We start from the raw sequence: 12,866 nt of genomic DNA, 5'->3' as shown, positions 1-12,866 counted from the left end.
AAGGTCACTTACCAGTGACTTACCGTTACTTCCATTGTCATTGTTCGATCTTATCGAATATTTCAACAAATTGATGGCTTTTTAGCCATTATTTATACCAGAACATTGTTAATAATTGTTTAATCTACGGTCCTACGACGGTTGTTAATAAATATTATAAATAAACATCAAGATATCGCGAAATCTTCGAAGGCGAACGGTTTCGGTGAATGTTTGTTCATTTCCGCGATTGTTACTAACATTTATGCATGTGCCCAATATTGATCGAACAATGTGCATCTTATTTACGTATTGCAATTAATTAAGAAACTTATAGAAATTGATTTTGATCGAGACTCGATGTTAAAACGTGTTTCGTCAAGTTTTAAAGCATGAGAAAGTAACAATTGTTCATTAGATACATTAATTTAACGTTTGTTTAATTCTTATAATTTACACAATACGCGTAGAAGTGGTATTTTTTACATAAAAGTGCCAAAATTCAGTTAATCGCTGTTCTGGATAGAAAAATCATCGCGATGAATACTAGTGAATCGATAATCGATACGTGTGGCCTTCAGAATGTCAGTTGAATCTCAGCGAAAAATTCCTTCGCGAACAAAGAATATTTCAACGAAATGATATTTTAAACGATTATTTATACTAGGACATTGTTAATAATTATCTAAAGTTTGGTCCTACGACGGTTGTTAATAAATATGATAAATAAACATCGAGATATTGCGAAATCTGCGAAGACGAACGGTTTCGGTGAATGTTTGTCCATTTTCGCGATTGTTACTAACATTTATGCATGTGCCCAATATTGATCGAACAATGTGCATCTTATTTACATATTGCAATTAATTAAGAAACTTATAGAAATTGATTTTGATCGAGACTCGATGTTAAAACGTGTTTCGTAAAGTTTTAAAGCATGGAAAGTAACAATTGTTCATTAGATACATTAATTTAACATTTGTTTAATTCTTATAATTTACACAATACGCGTAGAAGTGGTATTTTTTACATAAAAGTGCCAAAATTCAGTTAATCGCTGTTCTGGATAGAAAAATCATCGCGATGAATACTAGTGAATCGATAATCGATACGTGTGGCCTTCAGAATGTCAGTTGAATCTCAGCGAAAAATTCCTTCGCGAACAAACAATATTTCAACGAAATGATATATTAAGCCATTATTTATACTAGGTCATTGTTAATAATTGTCCAAAGTATGGTCCTACGACGGTTGTTAATAAATATGATAAATAAACATGGAGATTTTGCTAAATCTGCGAAGACGAACGGTTTCGGTGAATGTTTGTTCATTTCCGCGATTGTTATTAACATTTACGCATGTTCCGAACATTTATCTTACAATGTGCATCTTATTTATGCATTCAATCTGCGGTTCTACGACGGTTGTTAATAATTATGATAAACAAACATCAAGATATTGCGAAATCTGCGAAAATTTGTTGTTATTGAGATCGAACCGACATTGTCAGGGCTGGAAATGTTTATCGATTCACAAACGTCCATCACGACGATTTTTCTATCTAGAAAAGCGATTAATTGAGTTTCGACGCTTTTACTTAAAGAATACAGCTTCCACGCGTATTACGAAAATTAAAAGAACGAAACAAATGTTAAATTAATGTATCTAATAAACAATTGTTACTTTTCATGTTTTGAAACATTAAGAAACACGTTTATACCTCGAATCTCGGTCATAATTAATTACTGTAGACGAATCAATCATATTTAATGCATAAATAAGATGCACATTGTTCGATTAATATTGGGAACATGCATGAATGTTAATAACAATCGCGGAAATGAACAAACATTCACCGAAACCGTTCGTCTTCGCAGATTTCGCAAAATCTCCATGTTTATTTATAATATTTATTAACAACCGTCGTAGGACCATACTTTGGACAATTATTAACAATGGCCTAGTATAAATAATGGCTTAATATATCATTTCGTTGAAATATTGTTTGTTCGCGAAGGAATTTTTCGCTGAGATCCAACTGACATTCTCAAGGCTACACGTATCGATTATCGATTCACAAGTATTCATCGCGATGATTTTTCTATCCAGAACAGCGATTAACTGAATTTTGGCACTTTTATGTAAAAAATACCACTTCTACGCGTATTGTGTAAATGATAAGAATTAAACAAATGTTAAATTAATGTATCTAATGAACAATTGTTACTTTCCATGCTTTAAAACTTTACGAAACACGTTTTAACATCGAGTCTCGATCAAAATCAATTTCTATAAGTTTCTTAATTAATTGCAATATGTAAATGAGATGCACATTGTTCGATCAATATTGGGCACATGCATAAATGTTAGTAACAATCGCGAAAATGGACAAACATTCACCGAAACCGTTCGTCTTCGCAGATTTCGCAATATCTCGATGTTTATTTATCATATTTATTAACAACCGTCGTAGGACCAAACTTTAGATAATTATTAACAATGTCCTAGTATAAATAATCGTTTAAAATATCATTTCGTTGAAATATTCTTTGTTCGCGAAGGAATTTTTCGCTGAGATTCAACTGACATTCTGAAGGCCACACGTATCGATTATCGATTCACTAGTATTCATCGCGATGATTTTTCTATCCAGAACAGCGATTAACTGAATTTTGGCACTTTTATGTAAAAAATACCACTTCTACGCGTATTGTGTAAATTATAAGAATTAAACAAACGTTAAATTAATGTATCTAATGAACAATTGTTACTTTCTCATGCTTTAAAACTTGACGAAACACGTTTTAACATCGAGTCTCGATCAAAATCAATTTCTATAAGTTTCTTAATTAATTGCAATACGTAAATAAGATGCACATTGTTCGATCAATATTGGGCACATGCATAAATGTTAGTAACAATCGCGGAAATGAACAAACATTCACCGAAACCGTTCGCCTTCGAAGATTTCGCGATATCTTGATGTTTATTTATAATATTTATTAACAACCGTCGTAGGACCGTAGATTAAACAATTATTAACAATGTTCTGGTATAAATAATGGCTAAAAAGCCATCAATTTGTTGAAATATTCGATAAGATCGAACAATGACAATGGAAGTAACGGTAAGTCACTGGTAAGTGACCTTGCGGCGGGTATATAAGGAGCCGCCGGTTGTTTAAAATTTCATTGTTCCTGGAGCCTCCGAGGTGGACGGATCTCTTCGTTTTAGGTTTATGGAAGGGGGACCCCCCACCTTGGTAACCGGTACTGGCCGCCGGTAGGCGGTGGTCAGTACTGGCGACCACTCTCTCAATCCTTTCTTTTTTTTTAATTGTTTCTTTGTCTAATTCATTTCATTTGTTCTCTGATTTTAATTTCTACTTGTTTTTACATGTTTATTTTTTTCCACTAACCAAATTCATTTCTATTTTCTATTATGCCTTGACTTTAGGTTACGCTTAGGTTTCTCTTAGATACATTCTTTTAGATGTATCGGAAAACGAAGAACGAAGAACGAAGAGAACTGATGTATTGCATCCTCCGCGGGACTGTTGATTCCAAGTATAGACTAAGTTAGTTTTAAGGTCACCATGTACGAATATCTGTGATCTGCCGAGCAATTATCCAATCTTTAGCTTCTTTTTGCTCGCTTGCTCGTATCTCAGTCCGGCCACCTCTGCTTGTTGCATAAGCAAGTGACCGGCCGTGGAGGTGGACCGAACGCTCGATCGCCGTCTCTTCTGGTGCGTCCGCTTTGAGAGAGTATATGCTGCGGACACAGGGGCAGGTGTTCGCACCGGTCCCTGCGGAAGCCCTTGATCCATCATAAGACCCTCTCTTCGTCATCCTCCGTGAGTCAGGTCCACGCTCTGCGTGGCTCCTGGCTGCGGAGTTGGGAGAAACGGGGCACTCCTCTAGAGGAGTGGACGGCGTCGCGCATATCCTTGAGAATCGGGCCCACTGAGGGGAAACGGGACCGACCTAGTAGGAACAACTCCACGGTTCGCGTCGCGTATTTCCCAATTTTGCCTAATTTTTCCATAATGTAATTGCTCGGCAGAACTAAACGAGGAGATCGAAGGAACATTGATTCCTTCCATCTCTTTGGTTTAGTATCTTCGTTTGTATCGCGCGTCGAGGGAGATCGATGGAACTTTGATTCCATCTATCTCTCTCCGGGTCTCCGCTCGCAGCAACCTCCGCGTGGTGAGACCTGGTAATCGGTATTACTCGCTGCGAGTAATATCGAGCTAATTGGCTGCGAATTTAGAATGGTTATTTAAGATAAGAAATAACCTTGAGTATGTTAATTAAACGAAAGAATGAGATTGTATCACCGATGTATTGATATCTTTCAATAAAGTCGTTTTTAGTAACAACAAAAGCTTCTTTTTAGCCATTATTTACCTCCAATTCCTTAACCGGATCCTACCACATTGCTAAATTACCAAAGTTCCAAAATCGTCTAAAAATTTGATCAATGTTCAGAAATTCATCCGGAAATCACGCAAAATCTTAATTCGCGGAAATTCATAGAATTTGACGTCATTTCTAAAAATCCGCGAAATCGTGGCACTTTCTCGCATATCGTATACTCCTGACACGAAGAGTCCCAAAATCGAACATTTTCTAAAATTTATGTCTGAATTTCAACCTTTGGTATGAGGAGAACACTTTCCCCAAGGAGGTATGCATTTCGATTTTTCAAGTATTAATCAAATGTTACATTGATACATCTTATAGACAATTATTACTTTTCATATTTTAAAACTTTAAGAATCATCTTTTTACTTCGAAGCTCTATCAAAATTAATTTCTATAAGTTTCTTAATCATTTGTTATGCATAAATAAGATGCACATTGTTCGATTAATATTGGGAACATGCATGAATGTTAGTAAAACTCGCGGAAATGAATAAACATTCACCGAAACAATTCGCCTTCGCAGACTTTGCAATATCTTGACGTTTATTTATCATAATTATTAACAATCGTCGTAAGACCATAGATTAAACAATTTTTGACAATGTTCCGGTATTAATAATGGCTAGAAAGCCATCAATTTCTTGAAATATTTGGTTAGATCGAACAAATACAATCGAAGAAACCGTGCGATAAAATAAATGAATATTTCTCTACATTACGGAATTATAGTTTGTATGCATGAATGTAAGTTCTGAACGCTCAGTGACACACATATGTCACACGGCAATGAAATGAGTTGCCATCTACTGGAGAATTGGTAAACTACACTTAAGGTATGAAAACACCTGGCGGAGAAACGCTCAAGTTTGTCGAGGAATTGTTCTAATTCCGACTAATAGATGGCGGGACAAGCATAATTTACCGACATTGCAGATAAGTAATTTCATTTGTATGATATTCCCTACCGTGCGATAAAATAAATAAATATTTCTGTACAAACTATTGTATGTATCATCTTTCGAATAAATGTAAAATTAAACGAAATCAGCAGAATGCAATTTCCCTGCAATTTAGCCTTCCTTTATACATTTAAAAACATCTTCAATACCTCGAAATCAAGGCTACACGTATCGATAATCGACTCACAAGTGTTTATCACGACGATTTTTCTATATAGAAAAGCGATTATTTGAATTTCAGTGCATTTAAGTGAAAAATGCAACTTCTACGCGTATTGTGTAAATTATAAGAATTAAACAAATGTTAAATTATTGTACCAAATGGACAATTATTACTTTCCATGCTTTAAAACTGTACGAAACACTGGCAAACTGTTTTTACTTTGAATCTCGATCAAAATCAATTTATATAAGTTACTTAATCGTTTGTAATACATAAATAAGGTGCACATTGTTCGATTAATATTGAGAACATGTGTAAATGTTAATAACAATCGCGGAAATGAACAAACATTCACTAAAACCGTTCGCCTTCGCAGATTTCGCAATATCTTGATGTTTATTTTTCATAAATATCAACAATCGTCGTAGGACCATAGTTTAAACAAATACTAACAATGTGCTAGCATAAATCACGGCTTGAAAGCCATCAATTTCTTGAAATATTCGTTAGATCGAACAAAGACCATAGAAGTAACCGTACGATAAAATAAATGAATTTTTCTCTACATATCGAAATTATACTTTGTATGACGGCGTACATGTTCTGAACGCTCAGTGACACACATATGTCACACGACACTAAAGGGAGTTGCCATCTACTGGAGAATTGGTAAACTACACTTAAGGTGTGAAAACACCTGGCGGAGAAACGCTCAAGTTTGTCGAGGAATTGTTCCAATTCCCACGAATAGATGGCGGGACAAGCATAATTTACCGACATTACAGATAAGTAATTCCATTTGTATGATATTCTCTACCGTGCAATAAAATAAATGAACATTTCTCTTCATACTGAAATTATTGTTTGTATGCATGCAAATATATTCTGAACGCGCAATTCGAAACATTTGTAACGTGGTAATTATATGGGTTGTCGTCATCTATTGGAGAATCTCGATGATTTCGAGGTTTTAAAAATTTGTTTAAAGGTATTAAAGATTTTTGTAAATGAAGGCTAGAGTGCAGAGAAATTACATTATTCTGATTTCGTTTAATTTTACATTTATTCGAAAATGATACGTGCAATAGTTTGTACAGAAATATTTATTTATTTTATCGCACAGTAGGGAATATCATACAAATGGAATTACTTATAGGTAATGTCGGTAAATTATGCTTGTGCCGCCATCTATTTGTGGAAATTAGAACAATTCCTCGACAAACTTGAGAGTTTTTCCGCCAGGTGTTTTCACACCTTAAGTGTAGTTTACCAGTTCTCCAGTAGATGGCAACACCCTTTAGTACCGTGTGACATATGTGTGTCACTGAGCGTTCAGAACACGTACGCCGTCATACAAAGTATAATTCCGATATGTAGAGAAATATTCGTTTATTTTATCGCACGGTTTTTTCGATTGTATTTGTTCGATCTAACCAAATATTTCAAGAAATTGATGGCTTTCCAGCCATTATTTATACCGGTACATTGTCAAAAATTGTTTAATCTACGGTCCAACGACGGTTGTTAATAATTATGATAAATAAACGTCAAGAAATTGCGAAATCAGTGGAGGCGAACGGTTTCGGTGAATGTTTGTTCATTTCCGCCATTGTTACTAACATTTATGTGAGTTCCCAATATTAATCGAACAATGTGCATCCTATTTATGCATTGAAAATGATTAAGTACCTCATAAAAATTGATTTTGATCGAGATTCAAAGTAAAAACAGTTTGCCAGTGTTTCGTACAGTTTTAAAGCATGGAAAATAATAATTGTCCATTTGTTACAATAATTTGACATTTGTTTAATTCTTATAATTTACACAATACGCGTAGGAGTTGCATTTTTCACTTAAATGCACTGAAATTCAAATAATCGCTTTTCTATATAGAAAAATCGTCGTGATAAACACTTGTGAGTCGATAATTGATACGTGTAGCCTTGATTTCGAGGTATTGAAGATGTTTTTAAACGTATAAAGGAAGGCTAAATTGCAGGGAAATTGCATTATGCTGATTTGGTTTAATTTTACATTTATTCGAAAGATGATACATACAATAGTTTGTACAGAAATATTTATTTATTTTATCTCACGGTAGGGAATATCATACAAATGGAATTACTTATCTACAATGTCGGTAAATTATGCTTGTCCCGCCATCTATTCGTGGGAATTAGAACAATTCCTCGACAAACTTGAGCGTTTCTCCGCCAGGTGTTTTCATACCTTAAGTGTAGTTTACCAATTCTCCAGTAGATGGCAACTCACGTCATTGCCGTGTGACATATATGTGTCACTGAGCGTTCAGAATATATTCCAATAGATGTAAATAATAATTAGGATATATTATTGGCATAGCAAGTTCAAGTACGTGTAAAAATGCAACGATACTTATTCGATACAAGATTCGACGGGTTGATATTATTATACGAAATAGTATTTTCCTTAAAATAATTTAAATGATTATTTCGTAATTCTTATTACACACCTAATTATCATTTCTCTATTCGGTTTAGTGCTACGTACTGTAGCCTAATGGATCGGACAAGCCTCGAGCGTAATTTTACCTGTGTTCCGCTCAGCTCGTGATTTCAGGGACGCGCGTGAACTCTTGAATCAGATTTTAATATTCTTTTCAATATATGGTTTCCATTCACCAACAATAACCTGAACGTTAAAAGTGAACGCTCGAAATCGGTAAAAATACACACAGAATGTCACATGTAATATTCTCGTTGGGTATATACATTTTTTGTCCGTATCATATTCTATACGCATCTGTTTACACAGTAATCCGCGTGAATGACGCAATAGTTTCTTTTTATTATAAAATGCGTCAAGTCCATGAAGTTCGCGGCACGTAAACAAGAAGGGAAAAAAGGAATATCGTTTACAAGATCTGTCGTAAAAGTTAATCAGGATTGATTACACGATATTTATCTCAAAGTGATTTGTTATTTCGCGTTTAATTTTCTAAAGTCAATCTACACATACGATTGTCGCGTATGTTACGGTTTCGTTCGAATCTAGGAACAAAGTTTGCTCTCTTTCGATCGTTCAAGTTGTAAATTTAACGTGCGATAACCTTATTAATGAACATTGTAGGATCCAGGATGCTAAGGGTAGCAAATATCTTCAGGTCGTGTCGTTTGCGTTTGCTTTACGACCTGTTCCTGTTGTCGATGAAGATCACTGTTGCTATGGTGGTCGCTACTATTAAGGTGGTCCTACCTGGTCGTTTGAAGAATCTATTGGGGGAAACGGTGGTGGTAAACGAGAACGAAATTCGGACTAATGGGTACCAAGAGATACCTGGTCAAAACCGTACAATCTTGGGTGAAAATGTTCTAATGTAACTGGTGGCAAAGAACATATTTAACGATCTTCACCCTAGAAAATACTATTTTAAGTGTCGCATAAGTGTCTTTCGGTCCCCTGTGTCTCTTCTACCCACTATACCCTTGGAGCGCGATACATTCGTCGTGTTCTGGTCAGGTCACTGGCGCTGGACACGGAATCGGTCGCGAATTGGCCACTCAGTTGGCTTCTCTGGGCTGTATAGTTGTTTGCTGGGACATGGATATCGAAGCGAATCTGTCGACGATGTGCGCGGTGTCGGAGAACGGTGGAGAAGTAAGAGAAGCCATCGAGGAATAACGAGTAAATAATAACGTAGAGTAATATAAAAAAAATAATATTCCACTCCGTTTTCGAACGATTCAGGTTTATGGTTTCGTGGTCGATGTGTCGAACAGATTGGAGGTACGCGAAACCGTGAGACTGATGAGGAAATGTGGAATACCGGAAGTCTCCATTTTGATCAACAACGCTGCTGTATTGTACCATCACCCTTTTTTGCAACAGGATTCCGATATTGTCGAGAAAACGTTCAATGTTAACACTCTGTCGCATTTCTGGGTACGGTGATCGGTTAAATATTAACACACTGTCCAGTCGCTGCATAATTATAGTAATTTACGCGACTATGCGTTACCGGTAGAGAATATTTTTCATTCTTTCGAAATTCGAATCGATCAAAATTTTCTATCGAAAGTTTCATCTTGTTAGACGATCGAGGCTTTCCTCCCAACCATGATACAATCCGGGAAGGGGCACATAGTATGCTTGAGCAGCATGTGTGGCATTTATGGGGTGTCACAGAAAGTCACGTATTGCTCCTCGAAGTTTGCAGTGAGAGGTAGGGTAAAATATTTTTCATAAAAGAGTATTCTTTCGTAAAAGAGCATTCCAAGTTAGAAATTTTTATGAGGGACTACTTTGAAAAGAATAGTGTTTAAAATTGTACTGCATAGTATTCCAAGTTAGGAAATTTAATAAGAAATTACTTTGAAAAGGATAGTGTTCAAAATTACACTGCACACTATTCGAATTTAGGAAATTTAATATGAAATTACTTTGAAAAGGATAGTGTTCAAAATTACACTGCACACTATTCGAATTTAGAAAATTTAATAAGTAATTACTTCGTAAAGAACAGTGTTAAAAAATTACACTGCACACTATTCGAAGTTAGAGAATTTAATACGAAATTACTTCGAAAAGAATAGTGTTCAAAATTGTACTGCAACCTTTCCATTAAGATGACCATTAAATTATCATATTGAATCGTAAAGCAATAGTCAACTGCACTTTTCTTTTTACAAAGTCTTAAGATTCTCATCTTTAATATGAAAATATTACTACTTGCACTTTATATAATCGGTCACCAGTGACCGATACGACGCTCAATGTCTACAGGCGCTTCCCACGATGAAAATTAAGGCCTCGATTTTCTTCAGGATTGATGGAAGCACTTCACGAAGAATTGCGACTGAATCCTAGGACCACTAATATAAGATTCACGACCATTTATCCATTTTACGTAAACACTGGTCTAGCTAAGGATCCAAAGTACAGGTGAAGGATTTCCAGTGAAATTTTGTATATACACCTGTTTGGAAAAATAATATATGAAATCCATAGAGTAAGATAGTAAAAAAAAAATATCCATATAGAAGATTAATTATCGTGGATCGAAATCTTTTTATCACAGATTTCCTTGGATATTTGGAGCAGTCTCGGCGGAGTACGCAGCTCGAGAAACAATCACAGCGATGAGAAAAAATTATACCGAATACTCCATCCCAAGATGTCTTCTTACCTTGAACACCATTAATAGGTCAGAACGTCATCGATCGTTATAAATTTCCTCGCGAAATGTTTTCGTTCGATAACTGTTCGTTAGACACCGATTCTCGTATCGTAATTAATCGTTACTCGCCCCTAGCTTCGATTAATTCTTGCTATCACGGACCTTTGGCAATCGTACAATTTGTACAATTGCTAATTATGATTAATTTTGATAATTATGGATCGAAGATGTCGCGTGAAGACGTACAGGGTGAACCTGTTTGAATGCATCCCCTCGAACACGTCAGAGACTATATTTTTGTATAAAAAAGTATTTATACCGAATAAATTGTTGCGTTTCGATCGAAGTGCTTTTAAATATATAAAACGTTTAAAAATAAATAATTATTATTATTGTATAATATCGATATTCAAATATCTCCCGACGAATTATTTTTCGGTATAAATAATGTAATACTTTTATATAAGAAATTCTCAACTAAGTCGAGTGGCGTATCGATAAAATATTTTTGAAACGGTAAATATTTTCGAACATCGAGGGTATCCATTTAAATAATTTACCTCGTATTTTTTAACCGATTTATTTTTATTATTTATTTTTATTCATTGATCATAATTTCAGAATCGTTCCCAACAACGTGATGAGACTGATTCTGGATTTTCTGGCGAACGTGGAACGAAAACGGAGGGAAGAGCTCGTTGTTCGCGAAAACGATACGTTGAAATAATGTTATTAATTGCACAAGGCGCGGTTGCATTGGAATTGGTGATCGTAAGACAAAACGCGTCGAAGATAATACTACGAGAAGTGTTATTAAACAATACACTTTCTCGAACAGTTGAATGTATTGCATCGACGGAATGTTAACAAACTTTCTAAATTCAAAAACAACCGTGCAATTGGAAACGTAACTGCATTAGTTATTATCCTGCTTTGGCTACCTGTACGTTCGAATGCACTTAATGAAACGTGCAACGCTTAATACGTAGCTACAGGAGTGAAAATAATAAACGTGCAGTACCCCGTGTAACTAATAGCATAGTTATCGATGTTCTCGGTTTCGCAGGTTTTGTTAACAATTTACAAATGGGCACAATTTGTACCCAGACAAACGTTCCTAACAACGAATGAAAAGCAAACTCTTTCGATTCGGTGAAAAAAAGTTTAACATTTGAAGGAGTAAAAATTAAAAAATGTAACTTTTCCGTTCTATAGTTTACCACTTACGTTACATTCAATTACACGTGTAATATTGAACGTTCAAAATTAATTTCTCAAATAGACTGCGATATTACAGTGGAGTGCTTGATAAACCTCGGTTTGCTTAATCCATTGTTATCAATTATCAAAATGAGTAATAAGAAGCCTTTGAGAAATTAGTCACTAAAATGATTATACTATCTCTTGTGCGTAGATCTTTCAACGATTAATAGAAATATTCTATTAATAGTTACAAAGTTACGAGAACATTATCAGTGTTTCTCGTTTTAGAAGTTTTACATTAGGATTTCAGCTACCTAGGATTGTCTAGACTCCATTGACATGATCTTCTGTTATTGCTTCCTGCAGTCTTTAGTCGTGAGTATTGCATTGAACCGGTTCAAAATAGATGCGTAGCAGCTGCGCAATGCGTTCGACGGAACTTGCAGTTCTGCCATTCGAACATCGTAATTAATGTATCGTGTTTCAGGTAAAGTGTTTACCGACGCATTACTTCGCTAAACTCTACGAAGGTGCTATTGTTTGACATTGTTAGATACCTATGTCGAACGTTATTAAAGTAAACTTTTCGTACCTGGGAAAGAATGTTCACCGACCTCTCCCACGTGTCGAAACGATGCACCGAGCTGATTTTTCAATTTGTTACGTAGATTTACAATCGTCTCTTCTGTTCGAATTTACAGACGATATTTAACGTTCTACGAATCTATGAAAATATTTCGAGGTCTGTCCTAAAACCTTGGTGAAATATTCCAAGTTCTATCTTATCCTAGAATTAACATTAAGTTGTATCTTATATTTATAATAATAAATCTTACACACTTAAAGCTTGAATGCATCTTCCAAATTCTTTTCCATTCTTCTGTTCGATTACCCAACGATTAGAAAATATTACATACCTATTTCTATGTAATAAATACAAATTTCTATAATTTCAAATCTTAATTTCCTTATTATTC

At 35.1% G+C, this 12,866-nt stretch overlaps 1 protein-coding gene across 1 annotated transcript; it reads left to right on the top strand.

Moving 5' to 3' along the window:
- Window positions 1-8,378: 8,378 nt before the first annotated feature.
- Window positions 8,379-11,523, top strand: Firl (firelighter). The gene is made up of 8 exons (XM_076317250.1): window positions 8,379-8,394; window positions 8,640-8,803; window positions 9,030-9,167; window positions 9,258-9,452; window positions 9,603-9,732; window positions 10,334-10,451; window positions 10,588-10,713; window positions 11,308-11,523. Exons 1-8 carry the CDS (start codon window positions 8,379-8,381, stop codon window positions 11,411-11,413), a joined length of 993 nt encoding a protein of 330 aa, XP_076173365.1. The 3' UTR covers window positions 11,414-11,523.
- The last annotated feature ends 1,343 nt before the right edge of the window (window positions 11,524-12,866 follow it).

Source organism: Ptiloglossa arizonensis, chromosome 7 (genome assembly GCF_051014685.1).
Source record: "Ptiloglossa arizonensis isolate GNS036 chromosome 7, iyPtiAriz1_principal, whole genome shotgun sequence".
Classification (NCBI taxonomy): domain Eukaryota; kingdom Metazoa; phylum Arthropoda; class Insecta; order Hymenoptera; family Colletidae; genus Ptiloglossa; species Ptiloglossa arizonensis.
This window is presented reverse-complemented; position numbering and strand designations above follow the sequence as displayed.